Below are 25,680 nucleotides of genomic sequence, written 5' to 3'. Positions count from 1 at the left end.
CCATTTGTAGGATGAATTGTAGACACTACAAGAAGATCAGAACAAAACAGAAGGTTTTCTGAGCTGAGCATGGTAGAGAATTCCTGTAATTCCAGTCCTTGGCAGGAGATTAAAGTATGAGGCCAACCTGGCCGGCCCAGTAAGCTGAAGGCCAGCCTGGGTTATCTAGTGAGCCCTATGCCAGCCTGGGTTATCTAGTGAGCGCTATCCCAGTCTGCACTCCCCAATGCAAACCAACCATTCTAGTCCCTTTTTGCTTCAGTAAGTGGATTCTGCTTTTTGTTCATGCCCAGCAGGACTCTGAGAGAGTAATGATAATCACCGGACCGAACATGGGTGGCAAGAGCTCCTACATAAAACAGGTTGCTCTGGTTGTGATCATGGCTCAGATCGGCTCCTACGTTCCTGCAGAGGAAGCCACAATTGGGATTGTGGACGGCATTTTCACAAGGCAAGTGCTCATTCTCTTTGGACGTATCTCTTAATGTAAGCCGAGGCCACATTATCACGAACTCTTCTTTTTGTGTACATGTTTGGATGAGTGGGTTTACACTCAAAACTCTCAGGGTTCAGAAACAGAAGTCATTTGTCACCGCATATGATGATGTGGAGGAGACCTAGGGTGTCATTTCCCTGAAGAACTTTTATTTCCCCCAAGTCTTTTAAATGAGTTCTTTAAATAGAATCTTAAGGAGGGAATCAATATCTACTCTTGGGCTTAACTGAAAGACCGTGAAGAAATGGAAATCAATACTAAGCAGAGAAGAGTTCTGGTGTGCCTTCCAGCATAGGAAGATGGACCCGCTCTCTCCCCACCATGGAGATGGAGCACCAAGCAAGAGCATCAGTTCATATTTATTTCCACACTCCAACACTGCAGGTAACTGGCCAGGGCTCACTAATTTCAGTATGTAAACTTAATTTCATGCTTTCTTAGCAATATGAGTACAGTGTCCTGGTTTAACATTTATAGTTTACCCGTTTCATGTCTTCCAATTTATCGGTTATTGGTAGTCTGTATTTCTTGTGTGATATGCCTGAGTAAATATTGAATAGGTAAACATAATGCTGTGTAATCACCAAGCACTCTGTGTAGCATGTTTGATACATTCCAACTTCACGGTGAAACACCTGTGTAGCAAACAAACCAGAACGTTCTATCACCAGAACTAAAACTGAGCAGACACTGCAGTGCCTTCAAATCTGCACATCAAAAGAATCTTCTGACTCTTGAGGGCCTTTCCGAAGGGTGTACTCGTTAGTCAAAGAAGGAAGGAAGGGCTTCTTCAGACTGGAGGGCATGTGTAGGCCTCAGCAGTAGACACAGTGAGGTCAGGAACTTAAGGCAGGCCCTCCAGGAGAGCCCAGGACTTGATGAGAGGAATATGAGTAGTCAGAGGTAACAGCGGTGTGCACACCTTGGTGGAGACTCCGGGTACCTATTGAGAGGGGGGAGGGTATTATAATCTGTTTGCTGCTGCGGAAACAATACTACAGACTAGAGTGAGAGAGGAGAGAAATGCGGGGGGAGGAGACGGAGGGAAGGAACGGTGGATGGATGTGCCTATGTTTATATACATATGGAAGCCAGAGGTCAACTTTGGATGTTCTTTAGAAATTAGAAGCTATCCATCTCATTTCTTTGAGATGGGGTCTTTCAGTGGGACCCGGGGTTTGGTAAGCTAAGCTGACGGACCAGCAAGCCCCGTATTAATCTTCTGAGTGGGTTTCTTCCCTCGTTATTTTTGCAAACCCATCTGTGTGGATATATATGTTTCTAGGCCTCCAGTTATGTTTTATGCATGTGCACACATTCCTTGACGGGTAGTTAGCATGATTTCAGTGTTTTGAAATATAAACGGTGTTGGTACCTGTGTCACTTAAGCCGTGGGGCATAAGCTCTGGCTCCAGGAGATGCAGTGGCTTAGGCTGGGCCATCCCAATTCAGCAGTGAAAGGCAGAGTGGGGAGGAGCAGGTACAGGGGTGTGACACCCCCACCCCCATCCTCTGAGTCCTGAATTAAGCTTTAGGCTTAAACAAAAAGGGGGTTGAGGCTCAGGAGAGGTTTGCATAATGAAAACCTTTTTTGTCTTGGTCAAAGTGTGGTCTGGTTAGTTTTTTCCTGAGTTATGGCGGCTTGATGCACATGATGGTTGTCCCTGCTTTAAGCTTCGGCCTCCATGTCACGTGTCACCCCTGTGGTGGTTTTCTTGGAGCTCCTGTGAGTTGGCAGGGAGTTTCAGTTGCTTAGATACAGGATGAGGGCAGAGATGCCAGGGTTTCATCCTGCTCTCCATTACATTGTGGGCTCAAGTGAGGAATTGATGCTTTTGAGCAAAAGCAGCGTTTAAATGCCTGGGACTCTGACTTACACATCCTATACTGTACACAAGTGAATTTTCCCCACCTCATCTGTACTGAGGGGTGGAATTGCTAGGTTGTAAGGAACATGCATCTTTCCCAGGAGGCCATACCAGTTAGGAGCAGCAGCTTGTGAAGTTTGTCCTCACATTTAATGTTAAATTACTATACGTGTGTTCTAGAGATTGCTTGTAGGAACTCGTTCATTTCTATTGTTTTAATTTCCTTCATATGAAATACCATCTGGTAGGTTTTTGTTGGTTTTGACGCTGGGGAGATTATGCCCTCCCCCTTATACACATTGCCCTTATTTACAAGAAGATTCAGAGTGCCCTGTCCAGGACCTCTCGTGCTTGCCAGGTCTCTTGTTATAATCCGGTGGCTGCTTCCTCCCTCTTCCCCTTTTGTCCTGCCTGCCCAGACAGAAGAATCTAAATTCAAGGTTCAGGTGTGGAAACAAGTTTGATCTAGTTTCCCCTCCTGTTCTGATGTGGGAGGATCTCTCTACAGCCGTTCTTAAATAGCTTCTTGTTTAGATTGCTGCCTTCTAAGCCCACTCTGTATACAAGCTGGAATCTTGGAGGTGGTGCCCAAGCAGTGGCACTTTAAAAGTTCATGTCAGACACAGCCAGAATACAGCAAATACAGAGGCGAATGCCAGCAGCAAACCACTGAACTGAGAATAGGTCCCCTGTTGAAGGAATCAGAGAAAGAACTGGAAGAGCTTGAAGGGGCTCGAGACCCCAAAAGTACAACAATGCCAAGCAACCAGAGCTTCCAGGGACTAAGCCACTACCTAAAGACTATACATGGACTGACCCTGGACTCTGACCCCATAGGTAGCAATGAATATCCTAGTAAGAGCACCAGTGGAAGGGGAAGCCCTGGGTCCTGCTAAGACTGAACCCCCAGTGAACTAGTCTATGGGGGGAGGGCGGCAATGGGGGGAGGGTTGGGAGGGGAACACCCATAAGGAAGGGGAGGGGGGAGGGGGATGTTTGCCCGGAAACCGGGAAAGGGAATAACACTCGAAATGTATATAAGAAATACTCAAGTTAATAAAAAAAAAAAAAAAAAAGTTCATGTCAGAACAGCCTTGGATCAGATCATTACCACGAGCTGTGTAATCTTTCCTTAGTGTGCATTGCAATTCTTCCAATAAAAGATTTTTGTTACTCAAAAAGATTTTGTTACTCAAAAATCTTTTTTGCGCCCATTGAGAAATACACTATAGCTAAATAGAGGGAGATGTTTGCATAAGGTTTGGCTCCAGACTTTAAGCTGCTTGTTTTTATGTTATATTGGACATCTGGAACACTGGGCTTAGATTTGTATATTCCATAATTATCAGTGTCATGTCTGCCGTGGCTCCTGAGTGTGCTGTCGGAAGTGAATGGAGGGAGAACTGCAGTCAGGCAGATGGTTGGGGATCGTCTTTCTTGAATATTATCAGGTCACATGACTAAGGAATGACATCCTTAGTCATTAGCGGATCTTGTTTTAAAGTGGGTTTTTGGCCAGCATCTATATTTGGCTTTAAGTGATGAATTTAAATCAGTATATTGGGACGTATGTGCTCATCAGTGAGACGCCTGTATCCAAGGACCATTAGCATCTGAGAGCATCACTGAGATCAGCTTTGAGCTTGTCCTCCTGATGTCTGAGTGCAAGTCATCAACCTTGTACAGCTTCTCAGATTTGGTAATTAAGTTTGAGAAAAGCAACGAGTGTCATTTGATAAAACAGACAATTGTTATCTCCTCTGTTTGTGGACAGGCTTGTCTGTGATAACTGGCCCCTCGTGAATGGTATGGTGGTACGCTGCCTGCGTGCTCCGTCCGTGGTGCCTCGTATCCAGTGTGGCATGGGTGTGTTTGTCCTGACGCAGAATCAAAGGGTAATGGGCGCTCGGGGCAAACTGTGAGGAATGTGCACAGTGCGTGCTTCAGGGGTAGTGAGAAAGCATCCCAGATGAGCATGTGTCCCCCGTCGTGAATAGCCACATTAAAGGCCCTGTGATGAATGGCATTTAACTCAGGAGCGAGTTCCTCTTTCCTCAGTGGCTTCAGGAACCGTGCCTGGGGAAGGCCTCTGGTGTGTCTAGTTGTGTAGTGAGCACGAGATGCCTCTCTGCTACTTTTTGGTGGGAAGTGTGGATTCGATCCCTCTGCTTGGGTAAAGTTTCCTAAAGGTTTGACGTGGTTTGATTTTCAAAGTGTATCTAGACAGACTCCTGCTTGCAGTTCCCCAGTGTACTGTTCAGGTGGGTGTAATGGAGGGATCCTTAAAAACTCTGGCTTTCTTTCTTTCTTTCTTTCTTTCTTTCTTTCTTTCTTTCTTTCTTTCTTTCTTTCTTTCTTTCTTTTAAGAGTTTAGTTTAGAGCAGTTTTAAGTTCACATCACATTTTTAGGAGAGAGGGGGGGAAAGGGAAGGAAGGAGGGAGGGAGAAGGAGGGGGAGGGGGTCTCCAGGCGCTCTTGTTGCCTTGAGTTTGCAGCGCTGCCCTGTGTCAGCCTCGCCTGGCAGAGTGGTGCAAAGAGTGAGGCTACACTGATGGCCGGCAGCCATCACCCAGAGCCAGTGGTTTACATGGCGGCCCTTCTGGTTTGGACAGAGTTGCCATCCTGAAAATCCTGTGTGCCTGCTTCATCCCTTCCTCTCCCCAACCGCTGGACTCACCGATCGTTTCACACTGCCTCTCTCGTTCCGTCTCTTCGTGGAGTATCTTGTGGCACACGGCCCTGGGTCCCCGTGCTCTGTAGGCTTCCTTCTCTGGGTGGCTGCACTGATGCTTCCTCTGGGTCTCCCAAGGCTCCACAGCGTTTCTGGTTAGTGTTGGGTGATAGTCTGCTGCCTGCACTACCACAGCTTACCATTTCCACACTGACAGTCATCCCAGTGACTCGTTAGGTTTAAGAATTGTCAGTAATTTGCCAAAGACAAGCCCGTGAACGTCCACAAGTGCGATTTTATGTTTTTAAGTCCTTTGGTAAGGATCAGAAAGCATGCTTGGTCAGTCCTGTGGCACTGTATGTAGCCTTTGTGTGCAGTATTTGCCTCGTATGTGCAAAGCTACTACAAGTGAACAAACAACACTAACGCTACAAAGTCTTTGGGTGTAATAATAATAATAATAATAATAATAATAATGATAATAATAATGATTTGTTGAAATACATTCAGCTCTTTATCTGTTATTTATTCATTTATTCAAGGTCTCACTGTGTAGCCCAAGCTGACCTAAAACTATATCACCATCTCCCTACCTCCACCTCCCAAATGCTCAGACTGCAGGCATGTTGCCACTTCCGGCCACACCTGTGGGTTGTAAACTGACAACTTGTAACTATAGAACATTATTTGGAATAAAATAATATTCTGACTAGTGATTATAATATGTAATAATGGAACAGTATGTGATAACTGACATACCTTGACTAAAGGTGCTAGATGTTGTTTGTAGTGGGAATGTTTCACTTTTATTCTCTTAGTTCTTTTGAAATGAACAGCAGTCTATACTCAACACTGTGCCGCTGAATGCTAAAGAAAGTCCTATTTCTGGTTTATGACCCTGTGCTCTTCACTGATACTTCCCTAATCCTTCCACACCCAGCCTCTGTGACTCCCATTCCTTACACACCCAGCCTCTGTGACTCCCATTCCTCACACACCCAGCCTCTGTGACTCCCATTCCTTACACACCCAGCCTCTGTGACTCCCATTCCTCACACACCCAGCCTCTGTGACCCCCATTCCTCATATCCCCAGCCTCTGTGACTCCCATTCCTCATATCCCCAGCCTCTATGACCGAATTCCTTACACACCCAGCCTCTGACCCCATTCCTTACACACCCAGCCTCTGTGACCCCATTCCTCATATCCCCAGCCTCTATGACCCCCATTCCTTACACACCCAGCCTCTGACCCCATTCCTCACATCCCCAGCCTCTGTGACCCCCATTCCTTACACACCCAGCCTCTATGACCCCCATTCCTTACACACCCAGCCTCTATGACCCCCATTCCTTACACACCCAGCCTCTATGACCCCCCATTCCTTACACACCCAGCCTCTGACCCCATTCCTCACATCCCCAGCCTCTGTGACCCCCATTCCTTACACACCCAGCCTCTATGACCCCCATTCCTTACACACCCAGCCTCTATGACCCCCATTCCTTACACACCCAGCCTCTATGACCCCCATTCCTTACACACCCAGCCTCTGACCCCATTCCTCACATCTCCAGCCTCTCTGACCCCCATTCCTCACATCCCCAGCCTCTGTGACCCCCATTCCTTACACACCCAGCCTCTGTGACTCCCATTCCTTACACACTCAGTCTCTGTGACCCCCATTCCTCCTTACACACCCAGCCTCTCACTGAACCTGGAGCCCCCAGCCTCGTGCTCCTGTGACTCGGTTTCTGCCCGGTTCTGGCATCTGAACTCTGCCTCTCCTGTTTGTGCAGGGAGCACACACTGACCGAGGCATTCCTGCCACAGCTCTTGTCTTCTTTTTCCTTTTTTTACAACGGTGCCTTTCTCACGCCTTACAGTAGTGATCCTCCTGCCTCAGTTCTGGGATTATAAATGTGCACCACAGTATGCAGCTCTGGGTATCATAGGTGTTTGTAATTTTGTTCCGTTATGGGGTAGTTAATGTTTATGTCTAATTAAAGGTGCTATCAGTAGGCAGGTAGGTGAAGATTTTAGGTTCCTCTCAATCCCCAATGTGTTTCTGGTTTTGTTGTTGTTTGTTTGTTTGTTTGTTTGTTTAATTAAAGTATGGGCCAAGTATGGCAGCACACACCTTTACTCCAAGCACTCAGGAGGCTGGAGCAGGCGGATCTCTGCTGAGATTTCAAGGCAGGCCTGGTCTGCCTAAGATTTGCAGGGCTGCCAGTGCTGCTCTGAGGCTCTGCCTCAAAGCAAACAGGCAAACGTTAGAGTGTTTATACTGAGTAGGCTTCTTACCTTTTATTCAAGTTATCCGGAGGACGAGAAGCTCCCACGCCCATTCTGGACAGAACTCCGGAAATATTTTAGCACGTGGACTAAATGAGAAAGAATGCAAAATACTTAAACATCTTGAAAAACCTCCCAAATAAAGGATACAATGGGCGATTGCTTTCTAATTCTCTTCTGAGATACTGGAAATGGGCAAACTCAGTCAGAAAATAGAATGTAGTTCATGTGGGCTGGAGGACAGAGCAGTGATTGTCACTGGGAGCAGAGCCCGTATGAGTGAGGGTCTAGAAAAGGGCAGTGGAGACGCTGCCCACTGCACCTTCTACCTAAGAACCAGACACCTCCCACACTGGAGCAGTACATTTTGTTACCTGTTTTATCATTACTTTTTAAAGTGCTTGCTGTCAGAGAATCTCAGTGTAACACAAGTAACTGAGGCTTTCATTTGATGGCTTAATATTTAAGCCCTGACTGAGCATAGTCTCCCTCACACAAGCATGTCCTTGCAAAGGCCAGGGCCTCTGATCTGAAGGGAGAGACATTGGATCATTTTCTATAACTGAGAAACATGTAGCATGCTAATTCAAATATTGTTAAAGATAGACTGTCAGAATTTCCGGGAAGTATTCTTGATTTTTAGAAACTGATTCAAAGAAGTAATCATTGCCTTCTCCAGTTATGTTGTATGAAGGTTTGTTGACCTATATACGGGTGATGGGATAGGAGGGGGGAGGGGGATTACAAGGATTAGTCAGCTGCCACTCCTAAAAATACCGGTTCATTTTGTCCTCTTAATCACATAACTGTAACCTTCTGTCTGTTCAGAGTGGACTGACTCCAAGTAGAATGCTAAAGAGTGAATTTTCCATTTGCATAAACCAGACAAGCACACTTACATGTGTTCTGGAATCCCTGAAATCTGTGGCACGTTTTAATACCTGAAAAACTTCAGAACCGTCATGCAGTAATATGTCTTGTGATTGTTGGGTTAACACGAAGTTATAAACGTTAAGTTATTTTATATACCTTAATTTGCTGCAAAAAGTTGTTTTAGACTAAAAAACGACTGAGGTGAAATAGGAGAGAGCATGGTTAACTAAAGGTACAGGATCACAGAGAAAGAGAGAAATGTAAGATAACATCAGATCTGTTGATTGTATTCTGCCAAACTGAAGTACATAGACACACACAGTCATGTGTTACGGAAGGCTAACAGTAAATCCTTTTATCAATAAACAATTCCCATGTAACAGACAGTGCCCATGTAACAGTCAGTCCCCATGTAACCAACAGTCCCCATTTAACAGACAGTTCCCATGTAACAGACAGTGCCCATTTAACAGACAGTTACCATGTAACAGACAGTGCCCATGTAACAGACAGTGCCCATGTAACAGACAGTCCCCGTGTAATGGACAGTCCCCATGTAACAGACAATCCCCAGATAACAGTCCCCATGTAACAGACAGGCCCCATTTAACAGACAGTTCCCATGTAACAGACAGTCCCCAGTAACAGTCCCCATGTAACAGACAGTCCCGTGTAACAGACAGTCCCCTTGTAACATAAGACAGTTCCCATGTAATAGACAGTCCGCATGTAACAAAAGACTGTTCCCATGTAACAGACAGTCCCCATGTAGTAGAGGACAGTCCCCGTCTAACAGACAGTTCCCGTGTAATAGACAGTTCCCATGTAATAGACAGTTCCCTTGTAACAGACAGTCCCCAGGTAACAGACAGTTCATATATAACAGACAGTCCGCATGTAGCAGAAGACAATTCCCATGTAACAGACAGTCCCGTGTAACAGACAGTTCCCATGTAACAGACAGTCCTCGTGTAGCAGACAGTTCCCATGTAACTTGCAGCATCTGTCACTGGTTAATGAGCTGCCATTTCCACAGTGTCTGGTCAGCAACATTAGTTTCTCTAGAAAAAGGGAATTATGATTGAAATTGTGCTCTCTCCTAGGGCTGTGGCTTTTTGACCATTCCTTTGGGATCAGAGTGACTTTGTGTGCAAGAAAGGCTGTAATCACAACTAAACTATTTGCAACCACTAACCAGCTTAACAGAAGTGTAGTAAAATTCCGTCTGAGCATGCCTCACACCGTGTATGGCTTTCTGGACAGAAACCTTACAAGGTTCTGGCCGTTGGTTGGGATTTCTGGAAGCATCTACTGCTGGGGTGGTCCTCGGTTACAGTCTGTCACAGGTTAAGGGAAGGGGTAATGGGGTCTGTTAGTCTCCTCAGGGAGGAGAACTTTGAAGTGATCAGCAGGAGACTTTAGGTAAGCAGAAATTAAAAGAATAGTAATAGAATGTTATAAACTATGCTCCACTGGTGAGTTAGCATAGGAAGGGCATTTCTTACGTTAACTGGGTCATTGTAAGAAAATAAATTTTAAAATGTAGCTTTTAACTGAACGGAAAATATGAATATTGTTGAAGCTAAGTGTCAAATTTTAATTAACAACTCTCATATTATAAACTTTCCATGGGAGCTTTAAAATTCTGATATTCATCAAAAGCATTTAATTTTTCATGTTTCTTTTCTTTTTTTTTTTTTTACATTGTTGTACTTTTGGGGTCTCGAGCCCCTAAAGATTTATTTTATTTATTATATATAAGTACACTCTAGCTGTCTTCAGATACACCAGAAGAGGGCATCGGATCTCTTTACAGATGGTTGTGAGCCACCATGTGGTTGCTGGGAATTGAACTCATGACCTCTGGAAGAACAGTCGGGTGTTCTTAACCACTGAGCCATCTCTCCAGCCCCATTTTTCATGTTTCTTACAGTTACATTTATCTTTGTATACATTCAACATGTATAAGAACCTTAATTTTTATGGTCTTATATGGAGACTACAACTTTAAACCCTTTTGTTTCTTGTAATGTTTCCCACAAATGACCGGTCATTCCACATGCAGCACAGTGACGTCCACATTAAGGCAGCAGGGTCAGAAGTTCAGGGTTGGGACTGGTTTGGTGGCCTCATGCTGATTTGTGTGTAACACATGTACATAAAGCCATGGTGCGACACGGGCATTAGAGGGCTTTGCTTGCTTATCTGGTTTTGTGGACTCACTCTCCTGTTTACAGAGGAGGGTGCTGCTCCCACACAGAAGCCAACTTGTGCAAGGTGGTGCTGTTCTGAGCCTTTCTATTTGGAGCGCGCGTGCGTACGTGGGTGCTTGCATGTGTGCATGTGCACATGTGTGTGTATCTTTGTGCTGGGGATTGAACCCTGGCCATAAACAAGCGATATATCCTCAGATCTTAGTCGTTTTAGTTTGGGATAAGGTCTTGCTGGGTTGCTCGGCTGGTATTGAACTCATTCTATTCCCAGGCAGCATTTGACAGGAACTCATCATCCTACTGTTTGTGCGTCCCACAGAAGTGGGATTACAGACCTACACTATCATGCCTACCTACACAGTCCGTTAACAACAGAAGTTTAAACATTTTACTACATACTATACTTGAAGCTTCTTAGCCAGATGACAACTGTTTTTTGTTTTTGTTTGTTTCTTGTTTTTTGTTTTTTGTTTTTTGTTTTTTTTACTGTCAAGAACTAGAACAAAGCTCAGTGGCTTTAGTCTCAAACAAGAGCTGCAAACCTTGGAGGTGGGGTGTGGTGGCTGAGCATGGATTTAGCATCTGGAAGGCCCTGGCTAATCCACAGAACTAGAGGAGATGTCCAGGGGGGAAGGGCAAGGGAGGAGGAAGAGGCTTGTAAATGCCTTCTCACAAGCTCAGGCTTCCTTTAAAGCCCACAACAGTGAGCAAGGGGCCACTTGCTGTGCGTGTGTCTAACATGCATTGCTTTATGTGTTTTATTTCAATGGTCCCTAAAGACACCCAGTCCGATCCCTAAGTACCCCAGTAATAGCAACAGGGAGAGTGCTTTAGGCACCATGGTGCAGCAGGAGTTCTTCAGTGTTTTAATCCCCTGGAGTTGGGAGAGAAGGCTTTAACTCTGTGGCCTTTATGTAATGGACACATCCATCTTCATCTTTGTCCCAGATGCTAAGAGGGCGAGGGAATGTCACCAATAATCAGTGATGCTCCCATCCAGAGATAACTCCTCCCACTCTGATAACCCGGGGTTAGCGCAGGTCCTTTTTAATAAGATTGGCACACAGTGCAACGCTGTTTACACCTTAGAGTCGCAGAAGCAACGCATCCTGATAGGAAATACGAAGCAGTGACGACCGATGGACGGACAGATGGACAGACAGATGGACGGGTGGCATGGGGAGGCTTCCTGAGCCTGCCCACCTCTAGCCCCACCCCTGATCCCTAGAGGCTGGCTGCCTTGGAGTCTTCCTAGGTTGATTCCTCTGATAGTGAGGGTTGTAACATCAGAAAGATGTATACCAGTAAGCTTAAACTTATCAGCTGGCTCTAATGGTGTCTGACCTCTTGCTACAAAACCTGAAGAGATCCTTTATTAATTTCTGAATGTCTCTCGTTCCAGTTTGACTTCTACCTTGAGAGCCCTCTGGCATTTCTATTGCTCATGGTGTCTTGTGTGGGGTGGGGTTTGGGTAGTGGGAGGGGGTTGAGATAAGGTTTCACTAAGTAGCCCGGGCCTGAAACTTGCCAGGAGCCCCCTGCCATGATGCCCAGCTGCTGTGTTGTTTTTTGGACCATTTCATAGGCTACTTTTAAAATACTGAGATGTTTATATTATTATAGCACAATACATGCACATTCATGTTAAAGTTACATAAATTATACACACATGTAGTGCATGAACATGCATGAGTAGGTATGTAAAATTCTAAGATACAAACTTTGTGAATTAAAGGAATCTTCTGTCTATCTAAAACGTCTCTTATTTCTTTCTGACCATTTTCATTTCCTCCCAATTGCCACAATTCCTTATTCTTTTTCTTAAGTACTATTTTTTCTTTCCTTGTCTGTCTGAAGTACTTTGTTGTCTAGGCATCAGAGCGGCTAGTTTTCTGAGGACTAGAATGTCTTAAATAGCCTGCCTGTCTTCATATCCATTTTGTAAGTTTAGATAAGATAAATATCCAGATTTTTAACTCTCAGGCGTTTTTCCTGCTCTCCCAACATGGCTTTCACTGTAGATGAATTTGGGTCATGGTTTCTGTCTCCTCCCTTTGTTCCCAATGAGATTTTTTTTTTAAATAGTTAGCATTTTCTTAAAATCTTAAAACTGTACCACAGTGTAATCTAATGGTAGTGCGCATTTTGCAGGACTCCCTGCTTGCTCTGTCTTGCCTCGGGACGCGTCTTTCACCTTCCAGCTTGGCACACTGCATCTGTCTGCTGTGCTGTCTACAGCCCCGGCCTCGGTTCAGACCACTCCTCTGGACTTCCCACTCCTTGACTTGTCTGTCTCCACCCTCGGAGCTTTCTCTGGCTGTGTCTTCAAGGCTAAGTGTCAATGGCCGTCCACAGCATCTGATTGTTTAAGTGATCATGCTTTTATTTTTAGTTTGTACGGCTTTCATGTTTTGATCTTACGTCTTTTTTCCTATTGTGCCACCTTTTTCCTCTTAGTCTCATTTCTCTTCAGTGTAGACTCCATCCATGAGAGTCTCACTGTTTCCCACTAGCAGCATGAGCCACTGCTAGGATCACACTCTCAACAGGTGGCCTTTGGGGAACATTTAAATTCCGAGTTGTGGCAGGAATCATTGGAAAACTGAGGTAGTGTCAGCATACGGACTTTGGAAATGTGGCTGGACGCTGCTTACCTTGTAGCGCTCCAGATGTTCTCTGGGTGTTGCTCACCTTGTAGCGCTCCAGATGTTCTCTGGGTGTTGGCTTTAAAATGGATGAAGTCGGCAGCAGTTCAAAGCTGCACCCATCTGTGGGCATCGGTCCTGTGTGCCTTTGGGTAGCTCCAGAGTGGCCATGAACTTCTGCAGAATGCCGGAGTGCTGCAGGTCAGTTGTGGCCAGTGCCTGGTTTGGGAACTCTGGAAGCAGAACTAAGTTGATAAGAGCATTTCCCAGATGAGACAACTGTTAGCACCAACTGTGAGCTAAAAGCCTGAACTCTAGGTTTGCAATTAATTGCATGGCCTTATTCTCTTACCCAGGTGCTCCTTTTCACCCTCCCAGGTTCCCTTTACACTGAATAAATGTTCTCACAAATAAATGTGACATAGAACATTACTGTCACCAGTGTTCTGGAAGAAATTTCAGGAACCACGGTTACACGAGTTAGGAAACACCTATGCTAGAGCCTCCTGTGAGACATATACAGTGCCTAGCTCATGTTCAGGGCTCCAGGACAGGGAGATTCTTTCTAAAGGGATAGTCTGGAGACTTCTGGACTCTCACGTGTAAGAACTGTGCTTACACGATAATCTCTGTGAGATTTAGCTGCCCAAGGCCGCTAAACACCTGTAAGTTAGTTCTAGGACAAAAGTCTTGTGTGAAAATAAATTACTTTACCTGTAGTGATTTACTTTTTAACTACCCAGGGTTTTCATATGAAATGCTGGAGAACCTCCCTAATGTACAAGTCTTACTGCTAACAGACACTTGGACACAGGGATGCATTCCTTTGTCCTGGGACACCGAGATGTCGGTTTGGAATTGGAAGTGGGATTGTCCATTACTGTTAGGCATTCTTTATATCAGCATGTGCTTATTTAACACAATTTCAGTTGCTGTTCTCACACACATGAAAACAGTACTTGGCCTCCTAGGAGGGAAACGTGGGAATCAAGGGTTTTTGTCTTGCTTGTAGGAGGGGTGCTGCAGACAATATATACAAAGGCCGGAGTACTTTCATGGAAGAGCTGACAGACACGGCGGAGATAATCCAGAAAGCAACACAGCGGTCCCTGGTTATCCTGGATGAGCTGGGAAGAGGGACCAGCACCCACGACGGAATCGCCATTGCCTATGCGACTCTAGAGTATTTTATCAGAGACGTAAGCGTCCGTCACAACTTTAAGTTTTTATTCACTAATATGGTTTGAGGACGGCATAGTATAATAGCATACATTTAGATAGGAGATAACTGAAGTAAGCTGATTAACAAGTCTGTCACCTCACTTTTGTGTTGAGGCATGGACTCTGATCTCATGGTTATGTCTAACTGTGGTCATTAGGCCTTCAGGTAGTGCCCACATTGCACTCCCCTTCTGTGTGTGTGTGGGCAGTGAACCCCGTAGATCCTCCTGTCCCCAAATCCCCTGGAAGGAGACTATAGACTCACACCACCACACCCAGCCTTTTACACGTGTGATACACGTGTGACAAGCAGACAAGCACTTCACTGCCTTTGTCAGTGAACTAAATAGCCAGAAGAAGTCCTGAACGTTCAAACGTTTATTAGAATGACATAGATAATGATAACCCTTCCCCCTTTAAAATGCTTCCCTTTTTTTTTTAAATCCTCATTTGAAAGGATGCATCTCACTACATATGGTAAAGGTTTGGCAAAGCCCCCTTTCTACCACCAGCACATTTAACATCTGGAGGAAGTTACAGCAGAACCAAGTTTGCCACCCCTGAGATCTAGTTCATAATTTCTGTTGTGCTACACTGTGTCCATGGTGTGACTCTTAGCGAATGACTGTCACTGTTGACCGGGATTTGCTAGTAGCAACACTGGGTGGTGTTTCATTCCATCTGTGCTGTAGCTGTGACAAGGGTGGCAGTGGTGCTAGCCGTCATCTGGAGGCTGGACAAGGGCTATGGGCCTCCCTGCTAATGTGTGCTTAGTGCTGGCAGTTAGCTAGGCCTTCCGTTTCCTTCTCGGAGTCTGTTGGGCATCTGTCATAGCCAAGGCTAGTCTTCCTCAAAGGAAAGCAGCTCAAAGACCCAGAGAGAACAGGAGTGCTGTCACCTCACCTCGTGGTCGCACACTTGACAGTCCCAATGTCCAATGTCCCAGCCACAGGCTCAGCATTCTGTTGAGCCTCCAGATCCGGTTAGGAGGAGCCACCGTGTCACGGCAGTGACCCTTCCTGAGCATCAGGTAGCCTCGCTTCTCTGTATTAGCTGGTCTTTGAGGTCTTTCCTCAGAGTCACAGAGCTTTTGTTCAGTGCGTTTCTAAATGTTTTTTGTTTTTTAAAAAGAAATTTATTTATATATTTTATGTATATAAGCACACTGTAGCTGTCTTCAGACACACCAGAGGAGGGCATCAGATCCCATTACAGATGGTTGTGAGCCACCATGTGGTTGCTGGGAATTGAACTCAGGACCTCTGGAAGAGCAGTCAGTGCTATATTTTTATTGTATTTATGCCCATGTATTCATTTTTAATGGTGCTTATAGAGATGATAGTTTTTGTTTTGTTTTTTAAATTTCAAATTCTACTTTTTAATTTCTGGTAATAGGAAAGCAGTTAAATTTGTGTGCTAATCACAGTGCTAATATAAAAAAAAGACTAAAAAAAGAGGGAAAAGCATTTTGATACTTAAGAAAACATATGAGTCATATTCTATGATAGTAAGTTTCTTATATAGAAATTTTATTCTGGTTATATAGGACACTAATTTTATTCTTAGAAGAGAATCTTAAATGTTTGGTGATGTTATCTCCAGCTAATTCTCAAATGAGTGAGACTGGGGCTGTAGCTCAGGGGCAGAGCCCTCGTCTACTGTGTGAAAGTCCTGGGGTTCAGTCATCAGTACCAGAGGAGGGAGAGGGGTTCAGGAAAACCCCTCTGCGTGCAGGTGTGCGTGCATGTGTGTCTGTTTGCCTGTCTGCCTGTTAGGCTAGAGAAAGGAAAGGAACGTGGAGAAATATTTATTGTTCGTCTAAACCAAGAAAGAGTATATGGTATTTTTTGTTCTTGCAGCTTTTCGAAGATTTGAAATTTTAAAGTTGAAGTGTTCTAATTAAAACAACACTGTATGTCTTACTGTTCTAGGTGAAATCCTTAACCCTGTTCGTCACCCACTATCCACCAGTCTGTGAACTAGAGAAACGTTACCCAGAGCAGGTGGGGAATTACCACATGGGCTTCTTGGTCAATGAGGACGGAAGCAAGCAGGACTCAGGTACGAGAACCCTTGCCTAGCACAGGCGAACAGTCCAGCCTTTCAGTGTGCTAGCTCAAAGTTTATATTGCTTATGAAGAATATAAGCTGTGAGTGTCCATTATAAAGAACATTTGTCAACATTCATTTGCTCTAAGCTATGAGTCTCGTAGAGTGTACATCTGTTTGTTTGCAAACTCAGTCTTCCCCTGTTTAAATGGCAGCTCATGTTCCAGAAGGAGGGCTTCCTCTTGGTCCCCCACATCCTCCTTGGTTTTGATCCTAGGATAAAATCATCAAGGGCAGAGGATCCTTGGTCGTCTTTACAATGTCCACCACCTCCCCAGTATCTTTTCACAGCGATTGCTTACTGCTGGCCATAGCCCGTAGTGCGCATGTGTGTTGTCTTACTGTAATAAAAGTGACTCTCACATAGGTAACGTGGCTTGCCCATGTCTGTCCCCTGTGCAGAAGAGGGACACATTCTCCTTCTGTGTCCTGTTTCCCAGCTTTTCCAGTACTTGCTGCCATCAGAGGATGAGGTGTTTCTCTGGGAAAAAACGCCATTGGCCAGCAGGAATGAAGTCAAGTAACCCAGTACGCTGTAGACTATCCCCTGCTCAGCAGTAGTTTTTTAAGCTACCAGCCTGTGGTAGTTTGCACAGTTGGTATGCTGTAATGGAAAATCCATTATCCAAGGCACTCCAGAGACCAAATTTAATTAAAAAAAAAAAAAAAAAAAAAAAACTGGTAAGGACAGAACTTAAAAAGAGACCAGGCAGGGAGCTGGAGAGATGGCTCAGTGGTTAAGAGCACCGACTGCTCTTCCCAAGGTCCTGAGTTCAAATCCCAGCAACCACATGGTGGCTCACAACCATCTGAAATGAGTCTGATGCCCTCTTCTGGTGTGTCTGAAGATAGCGACAGTGTTATCATAATATATAATAAATAAATAAAATATTAAAAAAAAAAAGAGAGACCAGGCAGATGGCCCAAATAAAACAAAGTATTGGACCTAAGATAAATGTGATATCAAGCAGTCCCTGCCTCAGCTCTCCGAGACTGAAAACACATCGTAAATCCTCTCATGAAGTTCTACTTAACTGCACCCACCGTGACAGGAAAGGGCTCGCAAGTGAAACCCACAGGGCAAACAAGTAGAGGTCTGCAGCAGGGAGGGTCTAAGGCAGAGCTCTCACCCTGCCAACCTCGAGCAGAGTCCCATGCCCTGGAGTGTCTGGCATTTTACTACATTGATTTGAACTTTATCCATGAACATGACTCTTAGCCTCGGACGTGGCTAAAAGCCCTTGCTGACAGACTTCATCCCTTCCTAGGCTCCAGGCAGACTTCCCTTCTCTCCCTCAGCCATGCTCCTGAAGATGTGCTCTGTCCCCATCTCGTGCTGCCATACATTAGCGATCTCATTGTGTTAGTAGGACCTCAGCCTTCCCTCCCTCTGTCCCCCTATGTCACCATTCACCTTGGCGTCCCCTCAGGCATGCTCGCTTTAGCTACCATGCAGTGACAGCAGCGTCCACTCCTCAGACAAGCACATGACTGCCTCTGGGTTCTAAGAACCAAGACTGCCCAGCTTTTACTTTTTCATTCTTCCTTTGCTTTGAGTCTGTAGCTGAGCCCTCCTTTGCCTCCCGGTAGCTCTGGGAACAGCATCTGTGCTTGGTGCCAGCATAACTGAACCTGTCAGTCCTTCTTGCTGAGCCATCCGTGGCTCTTCTCGGGGAACAGTCGCTGCCCAACCCTTCTGCACACCTGCAGTCCTGAGGCTGCCCTGGGCCCTGGGGTTCTCCGCTTCCTCTGCTAAGGCTTTGACCGCAGCAGCTGGACCACAGTGGACCAGCAGTAAGGTTACGCACTGTATGTGGCACCTCAGCGCAGTCCCCAGCTCCTCTTTACAGGTGGCCTGCTCTGTCTTTTGCCTTGCTCCGTCCGCAGGCCAGTGGGAAGATGCTTATAGCTCCGGACGCCCGACAGTGTCCACAGCTAGAACAGGGCTGGCATTTTCTGAGACTCTTTCCATTTTTTTTCTTATTTTACTTTTGGCACTGGGTGTTGAACCCAGACCTTGGTTTATGCTGAACATGCACTTACCACTGAGCACTGTCTGTTTCTTCCTGTAACTTCTTTAGGAGCAAGGGAACCTGTTTGCAGGGGCCTCCTAGGGTCATTCTGATCTCATTGTCGGAACTGAATTGCATCTAAGTGAATGGCAGACGTGACTTTGTCTTAGAATCAGGGCTCACTTTTGGAGCTGGATGTGAGGCACTGCTCTGATCAAGTGGACAGCTGTTAATTCCTTATAATACAAAGTAAGACGTGGGATGGATTTCGGACAGGCCATTCCTAGCATCAGTGGGACAAGGAAAATGTTGTAGGTCTATGTTTCCAGGGTGTGTGGTTGCTGAAGCCGTGGGTCAGCAGCCTGGAAACCAACTGTACAATCCCAGACAAACTGGGTATGGCAAGGAATGCTCTGTCCGAGTGCGTGGGAGGTGAAGGGATGAAGAGCATTTCAAGACGCTCCTTAGCTACTAGGCCAGTTCAAGGCCAGCGTACTACATGACACCCTGTCAAGGGGTAGAAGAGACATGTCATCTAATTTTTTATCCATCTCTAAACATCTGTAAATCTATAAAAACAAACACAGCAACCTCAGGAAGAACCTGATCCGGGCTGGTGAGAGAACTCCGTGGAGAAGGACACTGCCGAGCCTGAGGCTGACTTCCCTCGGACTTCCACACAGCCTCTGTGCCATGTGAGCAGTGCCCACAGCAAAGTCAAAAGGCGTAAAAGATTGGAAATTGTTTGAGCAGATCTCTTTAATAACATCCTTGAGAAATTTGACTTTAACGTAGATTTTGTTAATTTTCTTTATAGTAGAAACATGAATTATTATATCCATAGACTAGCAGCGATTGGCTTTTAAAATATCCCCTAAGAAAGGGGTGTGGCTTGGAAGATGAGAACTGACTAGTGAGAAGTAGAGCATTGGGTGGCATTTGCTCTTCCCTCCTCCCACTGTATCCTCCGGCCTCCATACTTCTGTCATCGCATACACAGAAACCAAACGTAGCCCACCAAAACCGTGCAGGCTCGAGACCAGTGTAACTATAGAAAGAGGCCCCTGGGCAGCTGTGGAGAGTGGCCATGTTCTTTACCATAAAGTCACGAGAACAGTCATACTGCTGAAATAGAGACCAGCATTGGTGTCCCACGGTGTGTACTAGCATACGGTAAAGATGTGTTCAAGGTTATGCAATTAAACCATAGTTCATAGCTAGAGTACGCTTTAAAATCCTTGTAGAAAATGTGCACAAAGAAGATATGGTCTATAGTCCCAGCTCCTGAGACCAAGGCACAGGATCCCTTGAGCCAAAGGTTTGTGATGACCCAGTTAACACAGTGAAGCCTGTCTTAAAAACATGACTTCAGAACCATTGTTACAGCTATCGCTGTTGTTTATATATAGCATAGCTATCTCTATTGTGTGTGTCTCAACATATGGTACAAATTATATGTAAAGGGAAGAATAACAACTCTTGGAAAATGTGTCAGCAGATTCACTTCTAAGGAAGGAACTTTACTTCTTACCAGGCTGTCAGTGCATGCTGGCCAACAGCGGGCTTGGACAGATGGGTGCACAAACAGATGAATGGGTTTTGCCTTGCTTAAGAAAGACCAGCATGGAAGATAGATTAGCCTGGAATGAGCCAGGACTATTTTGGTCTTAAGATGAGAGGTTTGCATTTTTGATGGCTACTGGTGTTCACTTTCCTCTTCGTCTCGTGAGCATGCAAGAGTAGCAGAAAGCCGTTAGGTTCACAGACCCGACGACTTCCCTCGGCCCGGCTCACGCACTCCTCACCTGTTCTCTGTGCTCTCATGTGGAGGTAGGAGGTATTCTCAGTATAGATGCCTGAGTCTGGGCCATTCTTCTCACCTCCTACTTCTTGTAAACTCCCCGAGAAAGCTATTATCTGTCTGCTTCTCAGCTCTCAGAGGAGGGAGATTCCATTGTCCCCTTCTGCTGCTGCGTTCAGTGCCCTGGTGTTTATCAGTGGCTGATGATCAAAGCATGCACACTTGGCAAGGAAGGGAATGTAGAAGGGAGGGAAGCCCTTGGTGACTCTACAGCTTGTGTGGGGGTCCCAGAGACTCTCTCAGTGCTGGCCCCTCTGCGACCAGGTGTGATGTGATATTCTTATTTTAGAGCTTCATGGTGCTGTGGTGCTTGAGGTTCTGAAAAATGGACTTGTATGCAGCTCTGTCTCTGTCTTAGAAGTTTCAAATTTGTGTGTGTGTGTGTGTGTGTGTGTGTGTGTGTGTGTGTGAGAGAGAGAGAGAGAGAGAGAGTGTGTGTGTGTGTGTGAGAGAGAGAGAGAGAGTGTGTGTGTGTGTGTGTGTGAAAGAGAGAGAGAGAGAGACTGTGTGTGTGTGTGTGTGTGAAAGAGAGAGAGTGTGTGTGAAAGAGAGAGAGAGAGAGAGAGCGCTTGGAGCCTGGGATGGTCCTTCAGAGTTATTTCAACTGGGACTTAGAGGGCAAGGTGTCTTAGTCAGGGTTTCTATTCCTGCACAGACATCCATGACCAAGAAGCAAGCTAGGGAGGAAAGGGTTTATTCGGCTTACACTTCCCAAAGGAGGTCAGGACTGGAACTCACGCAGGTCAGGAAGCAGGAGCTGATGCAGAGGCCATGGAGGGATGTTACTTACTGGCTTGTTTCCCCTGCCTTGCTCAGCTTGCTCTCTTATAGAACCCAAGATCACCAGCCCAGGGACGGCACCACCCACAAAGGGCTGGGTCCTCCCCCCTTGAACACTAGTTGAGAAAATGCCTTACAGCTGGATCTCATGGAGGCATTTCCTCAAGGGAGGCTCCTTTCTCTGTGATAACTCCAGTTTGTGTCGAGTTGACACATAAAACCAGCCAGTACACAAGGCCGCTATGTTTTTATTTTTTATCACTATTTAGCTCACAGTACTTTGTAAATAGTGGGCAACAGCTTGCTATCTCCAAACACCAGTTTCAAACAAAAGCTGTCCACCATGTCTGTGTGGGACTTTAGCTGAGCACCTCTAGGAGCTCTGCTTGGAAGGCGGTCAGTTCCTGGCCTAGCTTCCCAACCGCTCTCCTGGCTCTGTACAGCCATCAGGGGACAGCATCAACTTGGTGTTGACAAGACCGTGTGCCTTAACAGAGGTGGGTGCCAGAGCTCCTGTGTTCCTTCATGCCCTTTGCTCTCCCCTTCTCCCTTTTGTCTCATAGGTGACATGGAGCAGATGCCGGACTCTGTCACTTTCCTCTATCAGATAACCAGAGGAATTGCAGCGAGGAGTTACGGACTGAATGTGGCGAAGCTAGCAGATGTGCCCAGAGAAATCTTACAGAAAGCTGCTCACAAGTCTAAAGAGCTGGAAGGCTTAGTCAATCTGAGAAGGTCAGAATGTGTTCGTTGTTTTGTTCTTTGTTTGGTTCCTAGTGGAAGCCTCTGAGCTGTCTGGGAAGACGCAGGGGCTGTAAGTGAACACCCCCACTGCCTCTTTGGAGTGCAGCTTCTGTGGGGTTTCCTTATGGCCAGAAGAAAGCATCTTGGAGCAAGCACAGATGGGTTTAGTCCTTGTTTGTGTTGTTTGTGTCAGGTCTTCATTAAGTGGCAAGCAATCTTTTGGGTCTTTTTTAAAAAAAGAATTAAGTCCATGTGTACCAACACTTTTGTCGCTGAAGAATCACAGTTAAAGGTGACTGAGTTCAGTGTCAGTACCTACGGCCTGCACAGAGCCTCTTACATACCGCTTCAGTGGTAAATAGCTCTCAGAATTAAGAATTCTGCCAGGGTCAGGGATCAATAAAAATGCCTCGCCTCCGTGGGTAAAGAGATTGCCACCAGAGCTGACTGATCCCTGGAACCCACAGGTGGGAAAAGAACCAGCTCTTATGAGTTGTCCTCAATGTACTCTGTGACATGTCCTCATCCCCTAAATAAATAAATGTAATGACAAAAACAAACAAACAACAAAACCCAAAACCTTTTAGGCGTCTGTCAGGACGTGGGGCAGCAGTTAAGATTGCTTACTGCTCTTCCAGGGGACCCAGGTTCAGTCCCAATACCTACATCAGGTGCTCACAACCATCCACAACTCCAGTGCTTCTGGCCTCAGTGAGCACCTTCACAGGCATGGTGCACATAAACTCATGTGGACATAGGTTCATACACATAAATAAAAATTAATGAATCTTGGGGAAAAGACGAATTCTGTCAGGATATGAATAAGAACCGTAGTGTGTGGCCATGCTCTCATCTTATCCACTCATCCCGTATTAGTGAGTTGTGTGTGAGGTTGTAATCTGGCTGCTTTCTGCCTCCTCTCTGACCTCTCTTCACCTCCACCATTCATGTGAATGCTTCCCCCCACCCCCCACCCCTGATGGCTAGTCAGTATGTAGTCAGCTCATGAGCCAGCCTTAGAATACTCCTGGGATATACCTAAAGGGAGACAAGCAGCAGTTCTGGCCTTTTCTTTCTTGAACAACTAGGGACTAGCCTGAGTTCCCTCAAGGAACTCTGATAACCACATGACCACAAATAAACCAAAAAATTTTTTTAATTAAATTAAATGTTACATCTGGCTACCAGTAGTTCCTAGACTCCCTAAGGATAATACTTAGTTCTGAGTATCATTACCAAGTTTCTATATTTAAATGTTGCTGAGCATGGTGACCCGTGCCTTTAATCCCAGCACTGAAGAAGCAGTGGCAGGCAGATCACTGTGAGTTCGAGGCCAGCCTCATTTAGTGAGTTCAGGACAGCCAGGACTACGTAGTGAGACCCTGTCTTCAACAAACAAACAAATAACATGTTAATATCTGTGAGGCTGGAGAGATGGCTTGGTCATTTCCTAGCACCCACGGGTAACTCACAACTGCCTCTAATTCCAGTTCCAGGAAATCTTCTGTCCTCTGAGGGCAGCTGCGTGCATGCCGTGCGTATGTTAGGCACACACACGCACATGAGATAAAAACCTTACTCTCTGTGGCGTGTGAAAAGGGAAAGAGCAGCTGCAGCTTGAGTGGTGTGTAGCGTGCATGCCTCAGTTTCCCTCCACAGCAGCTGTGCTCACATGCCAGCCATGGCGTGGTGTGCAGAGACCGGCCGGGTCTCCAGCACTAGAGTGCCACAGGTGATGGGCGGCTTCCTATGTTGGCAGGGTAATCTGTTTCGGGCTAATTCTGTTACAGAACAAATTCACATAAAAAGTTTCCAGAAAGATTACTGATGGGAGCTCAAAATCTAAACCTTTACCTTCAGCAAAGTCCAAAGACACAGATAGTCTTTGTTGTCCTCTAGTCATCGTTTCCTGAGAGAAACAAGAACAAACTGCTACCTCAGAGGATTCTGCTGCCTGTGGTGGTGTACTCACTTAATCCTAGCACTCTGGAGGCAGAGGCAGGCGGATCTCTTCGAGTTAGAGTTTGGCCTAGTCTACACAGGAAGTTCCAGGCCAGCCAGGGCTACGTAGTGAATGAAAAACTCTGTCTCAAAAAAAAAAAAAAAAAATTACACATACAAGCTGGTAATAGAATAGTTTATACCTGTTACTACTGTAGTTTCAGAAGCTAAAGTCAGAAGATTAGAATCAGATTATACTCAGATTATTCTAGACATTCATTTTTCTACCTAATATGTGATATTTTAAAATCTGCAGTTATCTCGATAAGGTAGGCTATTCCATTAAGATGGATTTTTTAGATCTGCACAGGTGGCTCAGTGGTTCTTTCAGAGGACCCAGGTTCTAGTCCCCGCACCTACATGGCATCTCACAACCATCTGTAACTCCAGTTCCAAGGGATCTGACCCTCTCTCCTCTGGCCTCTGTGGGCACTCTCTAATCATGCACACGGTATGTAACATGCACATGGTATGTAACATGCACATGCCAGGAAACACTCATACACATAAAATAACCCCCCCACCAAGTTTTTTGAAGATGGCATTTTCTGTGGTTTATCAGGACACTGCACATATTTTCCCTATTCATTAAAAGTGTTTTTCACATCAGTTCTCTTGGTCAGGTCAAAGACGTGTGTGTGTGTGTGTGTGTGTGTGTGTGTGTGTGTGTGTGTGTGTACGTACGTGTGTGTGTACGTGCACGCGTGCTACAGTAATTTAAGAACTAGTTACACACTCATCACATAAGGAAAGGATTACATACAGTCAGTCACCTGTAGCTTCCTGGACACAGATAGGGACACCAGCCGCCTCTGGCAGAGTTAAGAAGTCATGCGCCCTCCCTGCAGGCACCGTTTAAGAAGGCAGCAGGAAGGCAGTCATGGTAATCAGTCACTGAGTCATTAATGCAGCTGTAGCCCTAGAGTGGGAGATGCCACCCCCCTCATGTTGACAGAGCCTGTGCCGTTCCAACTGAGTAGGCTTCCTGTTTCCAAAATAACTAATACTTTACTGTTTCTCCAGGAAAAGACTTGAATATTTTATAGATCTGTGGACGACACATAGTGTAAAGGACCTGCACACGCGGGCAGCTGAGCTGGAAATACAGGAAATACAGACGTCTCCCCACAATGAAATGAAAACTACACTTTTGGAGCTGAAGTAGCACTGTATGATCATGCGAGCCAGTGGCCGACTGGAGATACAAACTGAACAAACAGCTTTGAGGTAGCAGCTGTCAGTGGCGTGAGCACGGAGGAAGAGCGACGTCTTCCCTTTGAGATGGTTCCTTCTCTGTGAAGGGGGAGCTTTTCAGGCTCTCGTCCTCCGCACTCGGTGCCTGCACAGCCAGAGCGGCAGTGTCATTTCCGCTCAGACAGCTGACCGCAGGGTAACCTGACAGGGATCTTTTGTGAGAACTGAAGATTTTATAATGCTAGCGGTTTGTTCACCAAAGCCATGAGCATTTTTATGAGGAGTAGAATCATGAAGCTTCTAGAATCCAGAGCACAGGGAGGAAACAGCCATATGAACTTGGAGGACCTAAGAGTAGCTGTCACTTTAAACAGCTGCGGTCGTTAAATAAAATTATTTTGTCATCACTTATTGGAATAAATACTTGCTCAGATTTATGGTGTGCATTATTGAATTTTGTTATCCAGATATCAGATAGTTGTCTTGTTTTTCTGTTAATTGATTTTTGAAACAAGGTCTCACTATGTAGCCCTGGCTGACCTGGAATTCACCATGTAGACCAGGCTGACCCCAGACTCACAGAGATCCACCTACCTCTGCCTCCTGAACTCTGGGATTAAAGACCTGTGCCACCATAGCCAGCCGTTTTTATTTTCAACCGTGGAAGGCCCTCAGAGCTGACCTCCGTTGTTCCAA

General features: G+C 45.7%; 1 protein-coding gene across 10 annotated transcripts in view; it reads left to right on the top strand.

Moving 5' to 3' along the window:
• The window catches only part of Msh3 (mutS homolog 3), a 141,295-nt gene extending 115,878 nt beyond the window's left edge, over positions 1 to 25,417 (top strand). For 4 of the 10 annotated variants that reach the window (XM_087629934.1, XM_087629906.1, XM_087629925.1 and 1 more), the window contains 5 exons: positions 297 to 451; positions 14,075 to 14,261; positions 16,215 to 16,344; positions 21,609 to 21,780; positions 24,814 to 25,417. In XM_087629934.1, coding sequence (XP_087486060.1) covers positions 297 to 451; positions 14,075 to 14,261; positions 16,215 to 16,344; positions 21,609 to 21,780; positions 24,814 to 24,955 — 786 coding nt within the window. In that variant the 3' untranslated portion in view covers positions 24,956 to 25,417. 10 annotated transcript variants of the gene reach the window in all.
• Positions 25,418 to 25,680: the final 263 nt, after the last annotated feature.

The sequence above is a fragment of the Rattus norvegicus genome, chromosome 2 (assembly GCF_021556685.1).
Source record: "Rattus norvegicus strain SHRSP/BbbUtx chromosome 2, alternate assembly SHRSP_T2T, whole genome shotgun sequence".
NCBI lineage: Eukaryota > Metazoa > Chordata > Mammalia > Rodentia > Muridae > Rattus > Rattus norvegicus.
Note: the sequence above shows the minus strand (reverse complement) of the source record. Positions and strands in the feature narration are given on the sequence as shown.